Source organism: Pseudopodoces humilis, chromosome 26 (assembly GCF_049639895.1).
Source record: "Pseudopodoces humilis isolate 2021_Gansu_Grassland_sample_001 chromosome 26, ASM4963989v1, whole genome shotgun sequence".
Classification (NCBI taxonomy): Eukaryota; Metazoa; Chordata; class Aves; order Passeriformes; family Paridae; genus Pseudopodoces; species Pseudopodoces humilis.
This window is the reverse complement of record NC_142225.1, coordinates 5,499,652-5,523,421: the sequence shown is the minus strand read 5'-3', so window position 1 is coordinate 5,523,421 and position 23,770 is coordinate 5,499,652. Positions and strand designations below refer to the sequence as shown.

The 23,770-nt window shown below is 51.2% G+C and overlaps 1 protein-coding gene across 4 annotated transcripts in view; it reads left to right on the top strand.

The window, feature by feature from the left end:
• Positions 1-12,541, top strand: part of PLXNA2 (plexin A2) — a 153,047-nt gene extending 140,506 nt beyond the window's left edge. For 3 of the 4 annotated variants that reach the window (XM_088067281.1, XM_005529292.3, XM_014258174.2), the window contains exons 28-32: positions 542-732; positions 1,886-2,055; positions 3,646-3,858; positions 4,176-4,326; positions 5,414-12,541. In XM_088067281.1, the coding sequence (XP_087923407.1) occupies positions 542-732; positions 1,886-2,055; positions 3,646-3,858; positions 4,176-4,326; positions 5,414-5,509 (821 nt within the window). In that variant the 3' untranslated portion in view covers positions 5,510-12,541. The remainder of the gene's footprint in view (positions 1-541; positions 733-1,885; positions 2,056-3,645; positions 3,859-4,175; positions 4,327-5,413) is intronic. The other variant, XR_015774563.1, reaches the window with a different exon arrangement.
• Positions 12,542-23,770: the final 11,229 nt, after the last annotated feature.

Below are 23,770 nucleotides of genomic sequence, written 5' to 3'. Positions count from 1 at the left end.
GCTCTGCTGTTGATGCTCAGCCAAGTCCTCATGGCTCTCCTCAAGGATGAGCTCAGCAGCTTCTCCTGCCCTTGGTGCTGGCTCTGCTGGGCAGCTCCTCATTATTTACAAAATCCTGAAATCAGGGCTCTGCTTCTGCAGGAGTGGGTGCCCGGGGTTAGTGTGGCTGTGAGTGGGGGAGTGAGCTGTGACTCAGGGAGGATTTCTGTGTGGATCTGTATGAGGAGTTCACACCAGGAAAAGCTGGGAATGGGGCAGGAAAGGCCATATATGGGAGGGGAAAAAAAGCTCAATTCAGAGTTTTTTTGTTGAATGGAGACCAAGACAGATTTTTGGCAAACACCAAATTTTGACTGTGCAGAACAAGAACACGAGCAAAACGAAAACATGGTGGTTTTCCAGTTCATTTCCCCACCAAAAAAAAAAAAAAAACCAACAAAACAACCCAGTGCCAACAATTTGGGCATTATCAGACGAGGTGAGGGCACTGAGGGAGGTGCAGAGGGGTTTTGCTGTGAGCAGGCTCTCTCCCCTGGCTCAGACTCCACGTTCCGCTACACCGGGAGCCCCGACAGCCTCCGCTCCCGCGCGCCCATGATCACCCCCGACCTGGAGAGCGGCGTCAAGGTCTGGCACCTGGTCAAGAACCACGACCACGGCGACCAGAAGGAAGGAGACCGGGGCAGCAAGATGGTGTCTGAGATCTACCTGACCAGGCTCCTGGCTACAAAGGTAACTTGGGCTGAATTCACGGGGGGAGTGCACGGTGAGGCTCATCGAGCGGTTCTGTGCAGCCCCTGTGATGCTCAGCTCCAAGGCTGGCTGGGTTTTGGGATTTGGGGTTTGGGATTTGGGTTTTGTGATTGGGAGAGTCCTGGAGCAACAAAAGAAGCACAGCCCAGATTTCCTCACGCTCAAGGCAATATCTGCAATTCTCCTTTTTTTTTCGCACGGTGTTAAAACACAAATTGGTGAATGCAGCAGTGCCTGGAAATATTTACCCATTTCCTCGACCAGACACGGCTTTCCTGCCTTTCCCCATGTGCTCATCAGTGTGGTTAACACAGCTGTGCTTTGGAAAGCAAAAAAAACTGTTTCAGGTTAGAAACAAAGAGTAAATGAGTGAGTAGCTGCAGGCTGGAGCTTTCCCCTGGGATCTTCCAGCAGCGTTTGAAAAGACCCCGACCTTGGTTATTCCCATGGGATCTGTGGTGGCACTTTTTGGGGTTGGTAACATCTGGTGTCCCTTCCTGCCACTGCTGCTTGGCCAGGGGAGTGCCTGTCCCTCCCCTCACCCCCTGGGTTGCTGCTCCTGTCACCAAAACTGCAGGAAAACCAGAAACTCTCCAACAACATCTTTTCAATATTAGAGAATTAGGTATTTATTCTGGCCACGATGTGCAATAGAAATTATTTCATCCACACATGCCTGGGTTGTGCAGTGAAAATCATTCTATCACATATGGGATTTTTACCCCATTTTTCACATATTTATACATAAAACCTCCAAAGAAATTCACATTCACTGCTTCTAAATTACACAATTCTCAGTATTTGATTTCCTATTGGCTATTGATCCTTTCAGTGCTAATTTGGTCCTCATGCTTTGGTTCTCTTATCAATCATTTCCCAGAGCAGGTGTCTCTGATCACACCAGGGGGTGAAGTTTGTTAATGTTCATTTATCCCCTCTGCATCTTCTGGCTTTCGGAATCTCCTTTTTGTTGCTTGAAGCCCATAAGGCCTCACCCAGAAATTCTCAAACCCTGGGTGAAACAGAGCCTTTTCAAGAGAAAACTTCAACTCCCCCCACCCTGATCAAACCCTTGAATAAAAGGACATTAAGGAAACGTTAGGAGTTGTCTGATTTGCCATCCTGCTGTCAGGGCACGCTGCAGAAGTTCGTGGATGACCTGTTTGAGACGCTGTTCAGCACGGTGCACCGCGGCAGCGCCCTGCCCCTCGCCATCAAGTACATGTTCGACTTCCTGGACGAGCAGGCGGACAAGCACGGCATCCACGACACCGACGTCCGCCACACCTGGAAGAGCAACTGGTAATGGGAGCCAGCCCCCGGTGTTCAGTGATTCTGGGTGGAATAAAAAAGATGTGGGGAATTGTTTAGGGAAGGGCTGGGAACAGCCAAGTGCTGAAGTGGGTGAGGGACACAAAGCTGTGCTGCCCATGGGGTGTGAGCCTGGGCTGGGCTGCCACTGTGGTGTTCACAGGATCATAAAATCCTGAAATATTGAAGGGAAGAGGGGGATAGCCTGGCTATCTCAGAGTCCTCTGCCCAGGATGGGAGCTGGACGCTGCCCTCAGGCTTTTGGACTTTGGAAGGAGTGGGAAGTAAGGCTGCAGTGCCTGCCCTGTGCTGCCTGCCCAGCCCTGCTGTGCCACAAATGCCAGCACTGGCTGGCAGGGGAGAGCTCAGCCAGTGGCTGCACCTTTCCCAGAACTTTGGGAAGCACCTGGAGCATTTGGGCATCAGCAGGAGGTGGCACAGGGAGAAGGAGCCAGCTCTGCATGCCCCAGGCATGGGCTGCAGCCAGGCCCAGCCTCTCCAAACCCTGGGAGCTCTCACATCTCTGCCTCTGCTGCTATTTTAGGATTAAAACCTCCGTGGGTTGGAAATTTACCTCTGCAAGGAAGAGAAAAAAGCACAACAAATGGTTGTTCCCTTAAAGACCTTGTATTTTCCCCTGAGTCCCTCGTGGTTTAAAAGGCCTCTAATCATCATGGCTGCAAAAGCTGGTTCCCTGCTAAGGCAGTGGGAAGCTCAAAACAATTCATTTAAAGCCTAAGAAGAGGGAGTTATTTGGATAAAAACTGTAGAATCAGAGGAAATTATGAGAAAAAAGAAAACAATGACCACCAGAGTTTGGTCTGCCAGAGCCACCAGGCCCCACCAGGCCTGGGCCCTCCTTCTCCCTATCTCAGCTGAGCTGCAGCATTTCCAGAAAGGGAATTTTGGTGACATGGATGGACATTGTGGCCCCTGGAGCGGGTCAAAGCAAGTGGAAGTTTGGGAGTTGGGGTGGCTAGGGCTGAGCTGCTCTCCTGCAGCACTGCAAGAGTTAAGGCTGCAGCCTTCATCGAGCTGGGGAGACAGAGAGAGCTGCGACTTGAAAGGTAATAGAAAGCAGCAGCTGCTTTTTTGATCCTGCTATACAGCCGAAGAAAAAAAGGAATAATAATTCCCCTTTGATTGCAAAGGCCCTGGGATTTGGGGACAAAGCCTGTGATTCCTGCTGCCGGCTGGCAGTGCCGGAGCGCGGCACGGCCGGGCAGCGCTGATCAGCGCCGGGGCTGCCCCGGCTCAGCCCACACCGCAGCCCTGCTCTAGTCAGCTCCTCCCAATGGGCTCCTCCTGCAGGTGCTCCCCCAGTACCCCCAGACTGCCCAGCCCTGCCCTCCTCCCCTGTTCCATGTGGGATCCGAGCCTGAAGCGGCTGCCCAGCATGGCAGGATCCATCAGCAGCCATCTGGGCAGCACTGGGCTAACTGGCCTTGGCCCAGCTCCCTTCTAAATTCTTTTCTTATTCTTCCCACTGTTCGTGTTCTGCCTGGGAGCACCATCCACAGCAGGTGCCCTTTCCTTGCCTTTATCTTCTCATTTCATTTTGTTTCTTTCTTTCCCTCCCAGCCTCCCCCTCCGCTTCTGGGTGAACGTGATCAAAAACCCTCAGTTCGTGTTTGACATCCACAAGGGCAGCATCACGGACGCCTGCCTCTCCGTGGTGGCCCAGACCTTCATGGATTCCTGCTCCACCTCGGAGCACCGCCTGGGCAAGGACTCCCCCTCCAACAAGCTGCTGTACGCCAAGGACATCCCCAGCTACAAGAGCTGGGTGGAGAGGTGAGGGCAGCACGTGGGAGAGGGGGTGCAGGGTGCTCTGGTCCTGCCTAAAACCCCATGGACCTCAGGACAAAGCACCCTGAGTGGAAGGGAAGCACAAGGACTATCAGTGATGCTGCAGGGTGGTTCTCAGCCCCACCAAGCATTGCTGCTCTTGTTTTCAGCTCATTACAGCCCAGAATTCTATTTTACTGGATGAAAGCACAAAGCAAAATTATGTTCTTATCCCTGCAGAGCTCAGCTTAAATCCCAGGGGGAACTGGGACATTTGGAGCATTCCTGTCTCTCATTTTTCCCCTGACTCCTGGTTCCTGCAGGTATTACGCGGACATCGCCAAGCTCCCGGCCATCAGCGACCAGGACATGAACGCCTACCTCGCCGAGCAGTCGCGCCTGCACGCCGTGGAGTTCAACATGCTGAGTGCACTCAACGAGATCTACTCCTACGTCAGCAAGTACAGCGAGGAGGTGGGTGTGGGCAGCAGTGTCCCCTGGGCCATGGTGTCCCCTGGGCCATGGTGTCCCCTGGAGTGATGGTGTCCCCTGGAGTGATGGTGTCCCCCAGGCCATGGTGTCCCCTGGAGTGATGGTGTCCCCTGGAGTGATGGTGTCCCCTGGAGTGATGATGTCCCCTGGAGTGATGGTGTCCCCCAGGCCATGGTGTCCCCTGGAGTGATGGTGTCCCCTGGAGTGATGGTGTCCCCCAGGTCATGGTGTCCCCTGGCCCATGGTGTCCCCTGGGGCGATAGGGCCCCATGGCATGTGCGTGGGAGCGCAGATGTGGTGCTGGGTTGTGTTGGGATCCCTCTGCTGCCTCCCAGAGCTCCTCACCCTCCCTTCCCTGGATGCAGCCTGACCGGAGCTGGCTCCACTCCTGCCCTGCTGTTCTCTTCACGCACAGAGGGGTTTGGGTTTGGCCTCACTTGTAGCATCCTCCCCAGGAGGACTGAGAGCTAAAACATTGTGGGAGCACCTGGATACCTCAGCTCTGGCATGCACCCAGTGCAGTGGAAAATATTCATGACCCATCAAATCTCCCCAGAAACCTCAGTGTCCTTTGGGAGCAGCATGGTCCAAATCCCTGTCGCGGTGGCACAGGCTCCCGTTTGCAAAGGCTTCCTGGCAGCCTGAGCTCCTTTAATGAATGCATCACTTGAAACCAAGTTCTCGCCATCTGTTCCACCCCTTCATTTCGCTGCAAGAAGAACCGATTTTGTAATTATGTCCATGAAACGGAAGGGTTTTGTCATTGAACTGCGTGTAGCCATTTGTGATACAATGCCACGGCTATTTTCCCATTAGGGTTGAAAAATCTCATCACTTTCCTGCTAAACGAGACAAGAAATGTGGCACCAGAGTGGGTTTTGTTGGGTGGGTATCGAGGGGTCCAACAAACCAATGACAGCCAAGTTGCTTTGCTATTTATTGGGATTTCACACCTCCCCACTTGGAGCTGCTCATATCTCGCTGTCCACCCACCTCTCCCACCCCCTCTCTCACACTGATTTCTCTCTCTGATTCTTTTTTCTCCCCCTTTTCCTGTTTTGTGCCCCAGCTGATCGGAGCCCTGGAGCAGGATGAGCAGGCTCGGAGGCAGCGCTTGGCTTACAAAGTAGAGCAACTCATTGGGGCCATGTCCTTCGAGAGCTGAAGAAAGGTCACGGACAGCAAAGGGCAGAGGATCGCATGGACTCTCGGGAATTTGGAGGGAGAACAAGCAAGGAAAGCACTGGACACACCCCCCAAGGCTCTTCTGGAGAGAGCAGAGCTTGGCCCAAGGACTGGCCGTGTTCAAAAATCATACAGGATCCAGTTTGAAGGGGCAGGAAGGGAAGAAGATGAATCATCTCAAAGTCCAAGCAAGGTGGATCATTTTTTCGAGCGTACATGGAAAGAAGGAACCTGGAAAGTCTGGATGTCTCCACAACTGCTGCTTTGCATGAAAATTGTTTAATGTATATTAGAAAATAAAACTTTATTTAAAGGGGTTTTTTTAAAAAAAAAAAAATATAAAAAGGAAGAAAAATGAAAAAAAAAATAAATAGAGCAAAAACCACAGAGGCCATAGAGATAATCCTGGCAAGAAGGATCAGCTCTGAATCCTGTCCCCGAGAGCCTTCCGAGGACACGGCTCAGGCATTCTGCGAATGGACTCTCACGCCAATTGGAACGTCTGGAAAACCAAAATGTCTTCGCTTTGGGTTCTTTCAACAAATACGAGCACAACTTTGCACCACACCTTTTTACACAAGAGAAATAGCAGTTTTGCCCCAAAATAGTCCAGTGGCTGAGTAACTTAGAGGCACTAGGAGGAACTTTACTGGAATTGCAAAACCATCAGATCATCCAACCTGTCTTGAAGTCCAGCTTTACCCATGTATTTATATAGTGTCAATATATATATTTTTTTTAAAATCCCATTTACTGTCTAATGAGGAAAGATCTGAATTTTGTTGCTTTTCCCTTTTGCACCCTCATCCCACCTCACTGGCTGCCGGTGATCCAGCAGTGTCCAGCTTGTCCATCATGGCTGTGGTGATCCAGCACTGTCCAGCAGTGTCCATCACAGCTGTGGTGATCCAGCACTGTCCATCACGGCTGTGGTGATCCAGCACTGTCCAGCAGTGTCCATCACGGCTGTGGTGATCCAGCACTGTCCATCACGGCTGTGGTGATCCAGCAGTGTCCAGCAGTGTCCATCATGGTTGTGGTGATCCAGCAGTGTCCAGCAGTGTCCATCACGGCTGTGGTGATCCAGCAGTGTCCATCACGGCTGTGGTGATCCAGCAGTGTCCATCATGGCTGTGGTGATCCAGCACTGTCCAGCAATGTCCATCATGGCTGTGGTGATCCAGCACTGTCCAGCAATGTCCATCATGGCTGTGGTGATCCAGCACTGTCCAGCAATGTCCATCATGGCTGTGGTGATCCAGCAGTGTCCAGCAGTGTCCATCACAGCTGTGGTGATCCAGCAGTGTCCATCATGGCTGTGGTGATCCAGCAGTGTCCAGCAGTGTCCATCATGGTTGTGGAGATCCAGCAGTGTCCATCATGGCTGTGGTGATCCAGCAGTGTCCATCATGGCTGTGGAGATCCAGCAGTGTCCATCATGGCTGTGGTGATCCAGCAGTGTCCATCATGGCTGTGGAGATCCAGCAGTGTCCAGCAGTGTCCATCATGGCTGTGGAGATCCAGCAGTGTCCATCATGGCTGTGGTGATCCAGCAGTGTCCAGCAGTGTCCATCATGGTTGTGGAGATCCAGCAGTGTCCATCATGGCTGTGGAGATCCAGCAGTGTCCAGCAGTGTCCATCATGGCTGTGGAGATCCAGCAGTGTCCATCATGGCTGTGGAGATCCAGCAGTGTCCAGCAGTGTCCATCATGGCTGTGGAGATCCAGCAGTGTCCATCATGGCTGTGGTGATCCAGCAGTGTCCATCATGGCTGTGGTGATCCAGCAGTGATCCATCCAGTGTCCACTGCCGGTTCCTGCAGGTGCCACGTGAGCCAAGGCAGAGCTGGGCCGACACCTCCAGGGTTGGTTTTGGGGTCTCCAGCCATGCCTCCGATGTCTCGCAGCAAAACCCGCCCGACCCTGATGTTTACGGTGACAATACTTGAAAAGCCTGGATGTTGGGAGAGCAGATTTTTGCTGCTTTTCTGCTGGATGTGCGGAGTCCTTTGGCACAGGCTCCCTTTGGGTGTCTCTGCCAGCGTCTGCCGCCTCACCCAGGGCCAGGACTTGCATTTCCACTGGGAAAGGGAGAGAAATCCGCACTCCAGGCAAGAGCAAACCTTAACCAGCACCCCCGGGCCAGCCAGCTCTGCTGTCGTATCTCTGTGTTGGCGTCTCGTTGTTCTCTTCAGTTCCTTGCTGGCCCCCACAGCACACGTTCCTGTGGCCGGTGACAGGCAAATGTTTGTGAGTGTTATTTCTTTCAAAGACACCAAAGCTTATGTGTGTCCCTTTGTAGAGTGCCAGGAGGGGAAGGAATGCTGTAAATATTTCTCTCTGTAGTAAATATTGATACGTGTGCAGGCTGCAGTGGGGAGGGCAGGGAGAGGAGGCCTAATGGAAGTACAAGTGTTGGCTGCAGGAGCTTGGCAATGGCAGCAAAATAATTCCTGGTGTCTGCCCAGGCAGTGTCACACCAGACTGGGACCTTCCTTTGCAGCCAGTGTGTGTTGAAGGAAAATCCATTTCCATCTCAATCCCCCCTCCTCCACCATTCCTGCCTGGAGGAGCCCAGCAGGGCTCCCAGAGAGCTGCTGCCTTTCTCTGTCCTTCAGTCCAGCACCAGGGGAGGGGAGAAGCATGTAGAGAAATACTCAGGAAACTTGGTTTAATTACCATTCAGTAAAAGCCATGCCAAGTCCACTTTCTTTTGGTAATCCACTTCTGTGAGTCTCTCTGAAAAGCAGAAAATAGTGATGATAATAATCAACCTTGTGCAATAAGTTCTTGACATTTACAGCAGCCTGAGGACTGGATTTACTGAGGCAGGGGGAGAGTGGCAGAAACAGAGACTGAATGGCAGAGCAGTGTTTGTACTGCCTGTTACCCAAGAGTTCCCTTCCCAGGGATGCTGCTTCTGCACAGTGAACCTCATTTCTACTGCAAAAAATGTGCAAAAGTCCTACTAAAAGTCAGGCACTGTGGAGCTCAGCTCCAGGAATGTCATTGGAGCAGTCCCCAGCCTGGCCTGCTCTCTGCTGCAGGTACCACAGGACATGGCAGAGGGTCAGGCTTTGAAGTCCAGCAGTTTTTTTGCTGGTTCTGTTCCTGCTGTTGACAGTGATCCATCACACAGCTCAGGATTTCCAGATCTGTTCTAGCTGTGATCGTTGGTTTGGGTTTACCAAGTTCTCATGGTACTCTGAAACTCCAAGAGAGCACTCCAAAATTTCCTGAACGATTTCCAAATACTTCCAAATATCAGTCAGGGGAGTTATCTCTGCAGGACCCACAAAACACCAGTGCAGCCCAAAGCAAAGGCCTGGCTGTGCATCACCTGGGCCTGGTGACGGTGTCCCTGCCCGACAGCCCTCGTGGTGCTCCTCTCTGCATCTCTTTTGTGTAGCCCTTTTAATCCTGCTTTCCACCTCCTGCTCTCTCCCCTCTGGCCAGGAGCACCCCCAAGCCAAGGTTTTGTCATTCCCCACTCCCCTGTATTTTCTCAGCAGAAGTGGAGGTCCCCACGCACCCCCTGGATTCTCTAGGAGAACATTAAGGAGACAAGGGGACAACTGAGTTGATCTTCTGTGCTATGAGACGATTTGAGCAGAGAGAAAAAAGGGGAAGCAGCAGGAGCACTTTTCAAACTGGTTAGTTCTTACACTTCTGACTGAATTCTGAAGGAAACAGCAAAAACACCTCTTCCATCATCTGGAAAAGCTTTAGGAGGATGGCAGAGGGAGCAGCACAGTCCTGGCCAGAGGGGTGGCCTAGAAATACATTGCCAAGTATCTTCTCATGGTGGTTGACATTAATTATGGATCTTTACAGGCAATTATATGGATTGAAGCAACATATCCCCCGGGGCAAAGTGCTGGGAATCTCTTGCCCTGTTTGCATCCGACATTTCCATTCCTCCTGTGGGAAGAGGAAGCTTCAGATCTCAAAATGGCATTTTCTTTGCACTCACTGCAAACTGGACTCGAGGTTTGGTCAGGAGGGGGCACTTGCCTTAGATGAAACGATTTCACGTCCCTCTCATTGCCCTCTTCCTCCTGCAAGGCCGCTCGGTGTTTGGAGTCTCCAGTTCACTCCGTTTCAGGTATTCCGACATCAAAGTGGGAGACGTCACTTTCCGGAATCTCTCTGCCTGGTGTCACCGCTTGAATAATTCCGTTTAATCTTCTGCTCATGAGCTATCAAAGCACCCACTCCGAGGGGGAGCGAGGTGCTAATCAAACGCTTCTCCACCTTGAAAGCCTTTATTAAAACCCCACATAGGAGAGTGGAGCTCGCAGGCAAGGCCGGCCCCGTGTCAGCCCCGCTGAGGAGCTGCAGCCACCGAAGCTTGGAGGGCGTGGACGGTGAGTGGTCCACGCTTTGCCATAAAGGATGGATTTAAAGGGAGGCAGGAAGGATCAGCACGGCCAAAGCGCTGGAAACCCTGTGAAATCCAGCACAGATATCCATGGAAACCCTGGATATACTGTCTGCAGCTGAGTGAGGACCCACCGTGGGGACAGCACTGAGAAACAAAACTGCTGCCGTGGCCTCGCTGCATCCCAGCAGCATTCCAGGTGTGGAATTTCAGGTTTTCCCCTGAAGGATGGCCGTGGGGACAGCAGTGCCTCCCTGCAGGGCTCGGGGCTGTGACGTGCTGGGGCGGTGCCAGCAGAGACCTTCATCACAGCAGTGCCTTCCACACTCTGTCTTAAAATCCTGGTGGCCCTCCCCATGTCGGTGTCCCCTCCTGCCTTCCACTGACTCCACAAAAAATGTCCCAGTGTAGGAAAAGAGTTTGGGTGGGCACGTGGAGGGCAAAGGCGAGAGGGTTTAAGGCTCTGGGGTTGCATTCCACACGCTGCTGGCCCCGAGCTCCTTGTGGGGGTCTTAGTGTTTAGGTCTGCGTGGAAAAAGGGTCAGAGCATCCCCTGCTCCACTGGGCACAGCCTCCAAGCAAGGTCTCATCCCCACAGGTGTCCAGGAGCCAGCAGGGGTGAGGAAGGCCAGGTTGGCACAGGGCAGAGCAGCTCCTGGCACGGTCCCTGTGCTGCTCCAGAGCCTCGAGCCCCTTCCCTGGCAGCAGCCCAGCCACGTTCTCCTGTCACTGGCTGTTCTCCATCCAGTTTCCTGCGCTGTCAGAGCTCACCTGTCACAGGGACTCAGCTCCCCAAACTAAATGAAATTAAAATAGACTGACTTGAATAAGCTGGGCCATCAGGGAGAGCTCACGTGTGACTGTGCCCTGGAGAGAAGAAAAAATGTTCCGAGGAGGGTAAATAACTGACATCAAAGATGCATTAAAATGCCACAGAGCTTCAGCCATCTATTCCAGAGCCACGTTTGTCCCAGGAATTGCAGGACAATAGTGCAGGGAGCCGTGACATTGTACGGAGTTGTGCGCAAGGAAGAGCTCGGAGCACAGTCCCATCCTCAGTGAAAACACCCAGCCTGGACCCAAACCAGAGACCAGTGGGTCAGAGGCTGAGGGCAGAGCACTGGGGACAGCTCTGAGGCCACCTGCATGGGCAGGATGGTTTGGTTTTATTGATGAGACATTCGGTGGGGAACAATTTGAGTAAGAGGTGCCCGTGTGTGCCGCGAGGGCACCGCTGGGGATCCGCTGAGCTGAGCAACCCCAAATGTGCCATTTCAGTGCAGTTTGGTCAGTTTGGCTTTGCAGGGGAAGAGGATGGGAGCCTTTGGACCAGTTCTGGCTGTCTGAAAGGCTTTGTGCAAAGCCTCTTCACCCTGAAAATCCCCAAATTCGGGTGCTGCTCCTGTTCTGGGCAGGCCATGCAACAGCTGAGGGTGGTGCCTGGTGCCTTCCTGGCTGCTGGAAGAAAGCTGGGGGTCTGTGGTGTGTGCCCTGCACCCCGGGGTGCTCTGCTGGGTGCTGGCACCATGCTGGGTGGGGAGGTGGAGGGGTGGGGCAGTGTGGGGTGGCAAAGCTCGATTGCCCCGTGCTGGAAAAGCCACTCCAGTCCCTCCCGGCTGTGTGCCCGCCGTGCTGAGGTGGCACCCGCGGGTGTTGTGGCTGTGCTGAGAGCATGGCGGTGTCTCTGTGTTGTTCTTTCAGACCCCACTTTGTCCCCGTGTTTCCCATCCCTCCCCTTCCTCTGTAACCGTGGAATATAATCCTGAAAAAATTGACCTTTCTGCAGCGCTGAGGAACACGCTCCGAAGGCCCGCAGGGTCCATCCAATTGCACGGACAATATCCCAAATATCCCAAACTCCCCGGGCCTCCCGAGGCTGCCAAATCAAACACGGGATCTCCTGTATGGCCTTTCCTCTGGGATTTTTAATACCTCTCTTTCAAATAAACTCGGGAGTTTATGCAACAGCTTCTCCAGCCGGCGTTTCCATCCCGAGGAGGGCACACAAAGGTGCAAGAGGAGCCGTGGGGAGGGAAAAGAGCTGATTTTGCCACGTTGTTTCACGGCTTCAGAAGATGCAGTAAAAATGTCCTTCTCTTACTGCTGAGTTTTTGCTGGGGGCCGTGAGGAGAAGCAGCAAGGGAAGGGAATGTACAGGTACTAAAACTTCTGGAGTCCCCCCCAAAAACATCACAGAATGTAGAGGTATCAGCCATGGAACAGATTCTGATTTCTTCTTCCCCTTCTCCTTACAGACCAACCCCCACCAGTTTTAGGGGATTTGTGTATTGGCAGGAACAGGAATTGATTTGTATCTGTGCCCATCCCACCGTATCGTTCTCTGGCTCCTCCCCTCCCCGATATACTTGACACACTGGAGTTCTGTATTATATTTTTTTTTAAGATGATTGTCTGTTTTTTGTTGTTTTTACAAGTGTTGTGGAAAAGAAAAACAAATGTAAGAAAGTTTAAGTATTTAAAAATGTTCCAAGGAAATAAAAGGGGGTTTTGTTATTATTCTAATATATTATTGTGTACCTATTGTAAATATGAAACACTCCTATTTTGCAAGCCAAGGACTCACTTTGTACTGTTGTTATATATAAATAAAGTTTACTGGTTAAAAAAGCCCTCCTGAGTGGCTCCTTATTTTCCAGTATGTGCTGTGTGGCATTTATTTATGCTGTGTGAGGAACATTTATTTACCGAATCCCAGCAGCAAAAACGGAGTGGAAATCCCAGACTGCTTTGGGTTTGAAAGGACCTTAAAGCTCATCCCATTCCACCCCCTGCCGTGGGCAGGGACACCTTTCTCTATCCCAGGTTCCTCCAAACCTGCCCAACCTGCCCTTGGGCACTTCCAGGGATGGGATATCTGGAAATAACCCCTGCATGCTGAAACTGGGATGGGATCCCCAACACTCACAGGCAGCAGCAGCTTTAGGCACTGCATGAAATCCCAGTTATTCCCACTCCAGCTGGAGCAGGAGCAGCGAACCCTGTTTGTAAATAAAAGACCTGGGTGAGCTCATGTTTCCCCCTCTCTGAAATGCTCAGTCCTTGAGGTGAAACACTTTTGTTTCCATTTCATAAATCCAAGGCAGCGTCTCAGCAAACGCTGAGTCGCAGGAACCAGCGAGCGACTTCTCCAGCAGCTGTCTGTCAACTTTAATGACCAATATGGTCGCAATTACAGCAATGAACTTTCTCTAACAGCCCAAAATTACTCTGGATGATGATAAGTGACAGAAAAATGGAGACCCTTAAGGAAGCATCAAAGAAGGAACATGTGGATGCGGAACAAGAGGTCTCACTGCTTTTTCTGGGGGATCTCGAGGGTTTGGGTTTTTTTTCTCCTCTCCAAATTAGGTACTAAAAAGGATAAATCTACTCCAGAAGGGGAAGGCATGCTGTGGGTCACAGCAGGGAGTTCAGTGCTGCCCTGGGATGTGTTTTTTATGGACATTTGACTGAATTCCCTGGTTTTAGTGTAGGGCTAATGGGGAGATGGGAAGCTGCTCCCGTTTGAAGGGAATGCAAATCCATCAAGTCAGAGCAGCACTCTGCTCCTCAGGCAGGTCATTCCAGCTTATTTCTCTCAAACTGAGACCAAAGCTTGACACAGACCTCAGGGGGGCGGTTTGGCCACGTCCTGCTGTCTCCCACTTGAAACCAGCAGATTTTAACTTCCCCAGACGGATCCCACGGGCTCTGGGCTGGGAGCCTGGAGCCATTCCAGTGCCGTGACCACCCAACGTGGAGTGGAGCTTTCACATGATTTGTGAATTAGGGAATAATTCAGACTCTTGTTTTTCACCTGCACTTTGGGTAAGACTAGACTTAAATAATTAAATAGGAACTAAACCACTGTTTCCAGAGCTTTCCTGGAAGTGTTTTACCTTTAGAGATGCTGTTCCTGTACTGGTTTACCCACGGCCACTGCGCTGCAGGACAGACCCTGGAGGCAGGACAGCAGCTGCCAGGAAAATCTTCACTCCCCTTTGGGAGGTTATTGACTCCTTCAGCTTCAGCAAAGGAGAAAGAAATTCCAACATGAATCGACAGCATCGACCGTGGGGTCATTTGTATTCATCTGCACCTTGTTAATAGATGTAATAAGGATACTCAATTAAAAATTACATTTTATCTGGCATGCACTTCACAGGCCTTTATTGGCACTGACAAGGTCAAGTGATGCTTAATAAAGGTTATATAAAATGCAGATGGCTTGGATCCCTTCATCATCCCCACACCCAGCGCAGAGGAGTGAAGGGCCAAGGACACAGCATGGAAAGAGTCAGAGGAAGAGCAGGTTTGGATCTTCCATGGGAAGTTTGGGGGTCCCAACACTGAAACAGCAGCAAAACACCCTGGGGTTTCCCCTCATCGCCCACTTTGTCCCTGCCACCCCCTGCATCCCCTTGGCCAGCTTTTATTTCACTCCTGAACGTGTGGGATGGTCCTGTTGTTTAATCACTGTCACTCTGCAGATTGTGCAGCAGATTTTGGACGTCCTGGTGCTGGCTTTTCCAGCCTGGTTATCAGGGTGAGCTAATGGAGGTGACACTTCCAATTATCAAATCCAGTCGTGGCATTAATTTTGATCTCTTTAAATTTCAGCATCTTTTCCCTTCTGCGAGTGCTTAGCTGGAGGGTGACATAGAATTGTATGGAATCAGACAGTGATCTCAGACTGGCAATAATGGCCACAAAAATCTCCTGCTTTTTATTTATGCAGGGTCTGCAAATATTTAAGTGGCCAATTCATTTGTAATGGAAATTTAATTCTGTGTTATTGGGCACTTCACTGCTTAAAATGGAGCAGTTCACTAAAATCCACATTAAATCCCCTCCTCTCAACTCCAGACTCTTTCCAGGGGACATTTGGGACCCCTCGCCAGCTGGGGCTATAAAAATGATAATTTAACTAAAATTTAAAAGTAATAATAATAAAACATAGAACACATTACCCCGGGTGCCAGGTCAGCCTGGAACCTGCAAAATATCGGTGTTGTCCGAGTCTGAACGTGATGAAAAGTCATTAATTAATTTAGAGATCATCCCGAAGAGAAATCTTGTCTGTGCTCCAGAATATTGACAGGTCTGTGCAGGCAAGTGGATATAAAATAATGTGAAAGTATAAAAACACCATATAAAATAGATGTACAGCATAATCCAACATGAACATGTCTGTATCTGTTTGGATCAAGAGTACACCCCGAGGTTCATGTTAAAATTACAAATATCGATGCCAAAACAAAGGGTTTATTTTTACTCCCAAATAATACTTAGGAAAATGGGAACGACTCAGGCTTTATTGTCACTTCATAATTAACTCCAGTGAAGGAATCTAATTACAAATGTTCGATGCTGCCCTGGGGCAACACGTGTAGGAAAAGGGAAGGAGGATGGTCAGGCTTAAACAACTCAGGTAAAAATGAACTCCATGCTAATATTTGATAATTAAGAATGTCTCTATCAGCTTGTCTGGCTATTAATGAATTGGGCTGTTCTTTTCACGTTTGATTACTGGAGTTTTATGATGCCTGCTCGTCTTTATTGCTCCTGGGAATGGCCTTGGCTGTGGGCTGAGCCCCAGGAATAATGTCAGAGGATGAGCTGGGTTGGAAATTATCTCAAATGATCTCAAATGATCTCAAAATCCACCCCAGCCATGGCAGGGACCCCTTCCCCTGTCCCAGGCTGCTCCAGCCCCATCCAGCCTGGCCTTGGGCACTGCCAGGGATGCAGGGGCAGCCACAGCTGCTCTGGGCACCTGGGCCAGGGTGTTGGGAGATTGAATTCCATTTTGAGAGCCTCGGCACTGCAGGAACACCAGGGATGAATCCATCCCTTCATCCTGCTGGGTGAAGGGCTGGACACACAGACCCCTCAGGCTGGAGCGGTGGGAGATGGCTGGGACTCCCTGGGATGCTGGGCAGGGCTGCCAGAGCCAGCTCTGGACAAAAACCCCTCGTGTTGAGGTGACAGTGACTGTCCAGGACATGTCCAGGGCTGCCAGAGCCAGCTCTGGACACACAAACCCCTCGTGCTGAGGTGACAGTGACTGTCCAGGACCACCAGGACATGGCCAGGGCTGCTCTGGACACACAAACCCCTCGTGCTGAGGTGACAGTGACTGTCCAGGACCACCAGGACATGACCAGAGCTGGCTCTGGACACACAAACCCCTCGTGCTGAGGTGACAGTGACTGTCCAGGACCACCAGGACATGACCAGAGCTGGCTCTGGACACACAAACCCCTCGTGCTGAGGTGACAGTGGCTGTCCAGGACATGACCAGAGCCGGCTCTGGACACACAAACCCCTCGTGCTGAGGTGACAGTGACTGTCCAGGACCACCAGGACACGGCCAGGGCTGCTCTGGACACACAAACCCCTCGTGCTGAGGTGACAGTGGCTGTCCAGGACATGTCCAGGGCTGCCAGATCCAGCTCTGGACACACAAACCCCTCGTGCTGAGGTGCTGGGGGTGGCAGAGCTGCGGGGTGAGCCCAGGGCTGCCGAGGTTGCTGTTCCACACCGGGGCTGGCTGTCTCCCATGGATGGAATTGTCATTCCGCTCCAGCCGCCGCCTGCCTGCAGAGGAGAAAGCGTTTTCTCTTTTGTTCGCACTCAATTAGGCTGAGCTTTGAGGAGAAGATGGGAATGCTTAAAAGTTCCTCTTTTTTTGCAGCGTTCAGCCCTCACAAAGGGAAGTGGGGGGACAATCTCAGGGGGAGAGACGCTCCTGAACGCCTTTGGAAGGATTCTTTTGACGTTCATTTGATTTTTGCAGCGGGAACCTGCGATTTCTCTGAGCTCCCCACAAAGGCATCGCCTGGGGCTGTACAGGGGTTTGTGGCCTGGGTCACGGACCTCATGCATATTTTTTATGTGCTGAAATAGCATTTGAGCCTCTGACAAGGCCGGGTCAGCACTGCCAGCTCCCTTCCTGGGAGGGATGTGGCTCAAGGCAAGTCACAGGGAACAAACACACCAAAGTAACAGATCAAGGAGCAGAAATGCTCCAATCCACCCTGGGAGGATTGGGAAACTCCGAGGCTCGCTGTGTGTGTGGTCCAGCCTGTTTGCCTGCACAGGTTGGAGCAGGAGGATGGGTGGATGTTTCCAGAAGGACTGGGAGTGAGGAATGATCTCCCTGGCCAGCAGCCCTTGCCATGCTGAAGGATGGATTTCACCTCACCTGCTGCAGGTGAATAAAGGAGATCAGTGTTTCTAGAAAGCCAGTCACCCTCTGGAGATGCTGGAATTCCCAGTATTCCCATGGCTGGAATTCCCAGTATTCCCATGTCTGGAATAATTCCCGGTATTCCCATAGCTGGAATTCCCAGTATTCCCGTGGCTGGAATTCCCAGTATTCCCATGGCTGTAATTCCCAGTATTCCCATGGCTGGAATTCCCAGTATTCCCGTGGCTGTAATTCCCAGTATTCCCATGGCTGTAATTCCCAGTATTCCCATGGCTGTAATTCCCGGTATTCCCATGGCTGGAATTCCCAGTATTCCCGTGGCTGGAATAATTCCCGGTATTCCCATGGCTGGAATTCCCAGTATTCCCGTGGCTGGAATTCCCTGTATTCCCATGGCTGGAATTCCCAGTATTCCCGTGGCTGGAATAATTCCCAGTATTCCCATGGCTGGAATTCCCAGTATTCCCGGTATCCCGGTGGCAGCAGGAGCTGCTGGAGCTCGGTGTGTGCCGGCAGGGTGAGGCTGCAGGGAACGCAGCGCTAATTGCAGGTCACAAACAAACAGCTCATTTACACACACCCACTAATGAACCGAGTGCCTTTTGACGGGAGCTGAGCCGTGGGGAGCTCTGCGGGGAGATCCCAAGGCTGCTCCTCTGGAAGAAGGCAGAATTCCCTCCCTCCATCCATGGAGGAGCTGCTGGTGGGGAGCCAATGCCCCAGTGCAGAGCTGGAGGATTAGCAGCGCGGTAATGGATATGGGTAGAGTAATAATCTGTGGAGTGATTAATATGGAGATGATTTCTGGATTAATAAGGATGCAGCAGAGCTGTCTGCTCAGGAAAGATGCAGTTCGAATGCAGTGACCGTTACCTTAATGCTGTGATTAAATCCACATTCAAGGCACCTCATTAAATTAGAGTGTAAGAGCGAATTCTTATAACCCACAGCAGGAAATGCATTCAGGCCTGGTGGGTGAAGAATGCCAGAAGATCCCTGGAGCACCTCTGGGAATGTCTGGCAGCTGCCAGCCCCGCTCTGCTCGCAGGTGTGTGGCTGTCAGCACCTCCACCTCAGCTTTGAAGCTGCTGCCCTCCAGCAGGGACCCTGACCAGGGTCACACTGCCACAGCCACCCCTGTGAGCTGTGGCACCTTCCGTGAGCTCAGTTCAGCTGCAGGATGATTCTGGAGCAGAAAAATCCACTGCAAACCGCAGGTGTGGGGCTCCTGCCATGCTCTGAAGTGCACTGAGCTTTCCCACCTCTGCTGAGCCCTGGAAACGAGGGCTCCTCGCTTCAAAAAGGGGTTAAACACGCAGGTGGATCCCTGACCTGTCTGCAAAGCACTGACCTAGAAGGGAAGGAGACTTTCAAGTGCTTTGTGACCTCCCCTGCAGCTCAAAGCTCAGCTCACGTCCCCCTCAATTGCCTTTCACTGCTCCGGGGATGAAAGCGACCTTTGGCAGAGGGGATTTGAGAAGCGAGGCACTGCAAATCCTCTCCTTCCAGCACAGGCAAACGCTGCTCCAGCCCTGCGAGGACCGGAGGGGACCCTGCCCACGCGTGTGCCCGGCTCCGTGTGCCCTGTGCGTGTTTATAAAACAATCCCACGAATTTTCCGCTTGCCTTGGCAGATCGCAGCTGCTCCTCTCGCTCCTGAGCACATTTACACAGGTTCCCGTTTCCAGACGGGAAGGTTTTCAGTTCCTCCTCGCCGTGTGTTTGAGGGATAAACCCCCCAAAACACGGCAGGGACAGGGAATGGGCTGTGGGATACATGGATAACATGGATCCACCTGGATCCCAGCCCGGGATTGCTGCGGCTGCCCTGTGGAGGGGGATTTCAGGAGGGTTTGCTCTTCACTTATTTTTCCTTTAACTCACTGGCTTTGCATTTATCAAGCCCGAGCCGAGGTGCTTGAGGATTAATTGATGCTCGCTGCTGAGCGAGGCTCATTAAACAGCAGCTTTGGGGTGCAAGTGGCCGCTCACGGCGGCTGTAATGAGCAGGATGAGAACTCCCGGACTGGAACTTCTCTCCCCCAGCATCTGTTGCCTCAATTACGGCCCCCGAACCAGGGGAGCAGCACACAAAAGAGCCTTATTAGAACAAACGGCTCCGGCCCCCGGCTCCCCGGAGGGAGGGACAGGGATTTCTGGGGGAGCAGCAGCCCGCAGTGGGCTCGTTACGGGTGTTTGGGGAGCCCTTCCAGAACCTCGCGCATCCCCACGGCAAACGGGAGGGATGGAATCAGCAGCAGGACCTGGGGGTGTGGAGCGGAGGGGGGGCTGGGGGGGGTGGGTACAGCAATTAGTATCCTATAGTGATTAATACAGTGCAATTTGTGCGTGCGCGGTAATTACAGGGATAATTGATGCACGCGGTCTATGATAGCGGAGCTCTCTTGCTGCCGCTCCCGGGTGCCCAGGGCACCGCTCCGTCCCCCGGGGGTGATGCCCGGTCCGTGCTCCCCACCATGGGACAGCGGCCCTGCGGCTGTCCCCGGGTGCTGCCAGTGCGAGGAGAGGTGCGGGGGATGCAGGAGGTGCGAGGGATGCGGGAGATGCGGGAGGTGCAGGGATGCGGAAGATGCGGCGATTCAGGAGGATGCAGGAGATGCAGGAGGTGCTCGGGATGCAGGAGATGCAGGAGGTGCTCGGGATGCAGGAGATGCAGGAGGTGCTCGGGATGCAGGAGATGCAGGAGGTGCTCGGGATGCAGGAGATGCAGGAGGTGCTCGGGATGCAGGAGATGCAGGAGGTGCTCGGGATGCAGGAGATGCAGGAGGTGCTCAGGATGCAGGAGATGCAGGAGGTGCTCGGGATGCAGGAGGTGCTCGGGATGCAGGAGGTGCTCGGGATGCAGGAGATGCAGGAGGTGCTCGGGATGCTCTCGTTCCCCCGCTCCGGCTGCCATCTGGTGGCTTCCCTGGGTTTGTTTTTCCCTGGATGCGCCGCTCCTGGAGCAGCTCCCGTGGACTCTGTGAGCTGGGGAGGAGAGGAGCGCTGGCCAGGCTTTGGAGGGATCACAGGGATTTGCACTGGGTGGGGATTGACGCCGGATTTATATCGGGTTTATATCAGTTTGCTTTCTTAGAGCACTTTCCGACCTTGTTTGGCTCAGCTTTTCCCTGTTTACGCCCCGAATGTGCTCCTGACCCCGGGCACACAGACACTGATGTCAGCCCTGTCTCTCCAGCTCCGGAGATGCCGGTGATGGACTCGAGGACGAGGGGTTTGGAATAATGATCTGCGATGTCCTGGCCTCCCAGCCCAGCTGGGAGCTCAGATCCTCATTTGCTGCACAGCAAACAAAACAAAAACAAAATAAAACCACTGATCTATGTGTAGGTGCTGAGGATTTTAAATGGAGAAGCTTTAAAATCTGAAAGCTTTTCCTCAGAGTGTCACCCTGGGGCTGGAACAAGGCTCTGTACTTTTCTGCTTCTGAGTTTTAAGGTTTTTTTGCCTCATTTGGAAAAGAAGGATAAAATTAAGTGAGAACTTACGAACTCAGCGGGATGGTTCTCACCCCGAGATGCTTTTGGTGCTGTGGATTGGCCATTTGAGTTGCCCTGATGCTCTGCAGTGCAGGAGCTGGGCTGTGAGGACCAGCAAAGGCTGATTTTTGGAGATGACCCCGCTCCAGATGGGATGGGAGCCCCTCAGAGCGCAGCCACGACCCTGCCAGCACCAGCTGCTGCTGTAGCAGAAAGAAACCCATGAAATAAAAGGGATAAAATGTATTTTAGCAGCTCCATGGGCTGCTCCCAGCGTGCTCTCCTCAGGTGAGTGACAGGAGCCTCCCTCCCGAGCCTGAAACCCCTGGGATTCCCTGGAGGGAACATTCCCAGTTCAAGAGAAGGATCCTGCTCCCAGCTGGCTCCGTGCTGGTGCTCACTGAGGCTCTGGAGACGCAGATATCAGAATAAACGTGACCCTCTTGAAGGCGGCTGATGATGCAAAGGTCAAAAGAAATGACTGACGAGGAGAAAAGTACATGCTAATATTTCTCTAAGAGGAGAAAGAATTACATATAATGGGTGTAATATTCAGAGAGAGAGAGCACAGCCTGGTGACTGATGCCAGCATTTTAAAGGCACTTAAGCCTTAAATTTCCCCTTGATAAAAGTTATGTCACGTCACTCTTGCGCTGCCACGGGTTATGGGGGAAGTGTCACCAAAACAGAGCCGGGGAGAGGAGTGCCAGGGAAAACAGCAGGAGCAGAGGGTGCCACAGCTCCCTGCTCTTCCCACCTGCTCCTTGGGAAGGATGAAAGGAGAGCCCAGCACGGCTCTGGCCACCCAGACCGGGCCTGGGCAGGTTTTTGTTGTCCTTTTCCCTGCAAGAAAGACCCCCCCAATTCCCCCCTCTGCTGCAGCAGCTGGTTTTGATCATTACCAAGAGCATCACACCCTTGGACACGGCCAAGGGTGGGACTTGTAAATGCTGAGCTTTTGTCCAAGCCGAGCTGTTTGTGTCAGATTGTTGTGAAAAGAGGAGTCGGGGCTGTGAGGAATTCAGGGGTTTAGGGGAGGGTGAGGCTGTGACATCCTGGGGAGCACCAAGAGCCCACCCAGCACCTCAGCTCTGAGCAGTTCCTGCTCCCAGAACCCTCCTGATTTACTGATCTCCCAACTGGGCACACAAAATCCCCCATCAGGGTTCTAATCCAAGTGATAAACTTTATGCTCCTCTATCAGAAAAAATAATTGTTCTGCCTGAGCATCATTATCCCAACATTTTTCTCCTCCTGTGTCACTTACTGAAAATAAAGGTTCATTTCTCCCATTATAATGAGCTACACTTGCAATAATTCACAGGGAGTTTTTTACTGGGCTTTATTTTTTAATCTTCATCACAAGGCTATAAAATTTGTGCCACTTTTCCGAGTGCTCCTGAAGGATCAGCAGGAGAAGGGAAGTGCAGATTTGTTGCAGTTCATTTAGTGAGATTTTCCTGTGTTTTAAATATTATATTATTATTATCATACTATTATTATTATACTATTATTATTATTATTATTATTATTATTATTATTATTATTATTATTATTATTATTTCCAGTGCCCTCAAGTTGCCTTCCAGGCTGTTGTTTTAGACACAACATTTTCTATTCCTGATTATTTTGTTACCTGCAGAAGTCTCTGAAGCAGTGAAATCCTTGCAAAACTATTCCAGGCTAAAAAAAAAATGGGTTTTTTTCCCCCCTCTCTTTGTATTGTTTCTTACCAGGTTTGATCTATGGTATCTTCATATATTAAATACATATTTAAGACATATTTAATAGGTATTTACATTATGTAAATGTGTATTGATACATATTTACAATAGATATAAATATAATATATATACACATATATGTATATATAATGTGTATAGATACAATAATACATTATAATATCTACATATTTCATTTTAATTTAATTTAATTTTTTAAAATAAATTTAAAATTTAATTTAATACAAAAGTTCTGCCTGTCTTCAGGAACAGGATGTGGAACTTTTGCAGCATTAATCTGGAAGCATCATGAATTATGGTGCTATTTCTGAACGCTTTCCTCATCTATATGAAATGATTATTTGACAGAACAGCCGCTCAATATTGTTAGAATAATTATTATTCTTGTTTAATACATCAATTTGAGCTGTTATCATGGATTCTTTGAAATGCTGGATAATTACATAAATAATTAGGAAACAGTCTATCAGTGCATTTTAAAGCAGAGCAGCTGATCTTTTATACACACAGGACTTTTTTGGGAGAAGAGGAGGGAATCCATGGCACCACAAATAGGTGATTTTCCCTAAATTCCCACTGTGGGCTCCTCCTCACCCTCCTTGTGCCCTCATGGCACTGCCCATCCCTAAAATCATGGCATTATCTGGTTATTTCCACAACTTAAATGTGTAAAAGCGGATTTTCCTCAGCAGAACGGTGCCACAAGCCAGGAACTGGGAATTCCATGGGATGTCCTGGCCCTTCCCTCTCCCTCTGCTGCTGCCTGGCAGGAATGCAGCACCTCCAGCGATCCTTAATCTCCTGGAGGTTCATTAACGCATTATTAATGAGGGGATGTTGGTCAGCACCTTCATGAGGTCCCAAACTCATCGAAAGGGATTTTTTGTTTCTCTCTTTTTAGGAAAGGAACCTGGGATGGGTGTGAAGAGCGGTGTGGGCGGTCTGGAGAAGCTGGGATTCCTGGATTTGAGAAGGATGTGCCACTTTTCCACCCCTGGCAGCCCGGGGAAGGGCAGGAATCTGTGCTGGGTGCTGGAGCTGCAGCTCTTGGAACATTTATTTAGAATAAATCAGAGGTTTGAACGAGGCTCCTTGAACATGGTGGGGAGGATTTGAGCCAAGCTCTGCCTTTTGATTGAATTTTCCTCCCTTTGTTCGAACTGCTCTGCGGTGAGGGGAGGCAGCAGCACCCCCTCAGCTGTGAGACCCCAGCAGCCCTGGCCCCCTCCCCGTTTTGGGGGGACATCTGGTGCTGTCGGCTGAGCAGTTCCAGCACAGCTCCCCTCCGCTGTCACCGGGAGACGCGGCGGAACAAAAACAAAAGACGTGACAAATTTGTCCTTTTCTCTTTTATAATTAACCAAAATATCTCGTTGTGTAGCAAAGCGTGGCTCCTAATTAACAG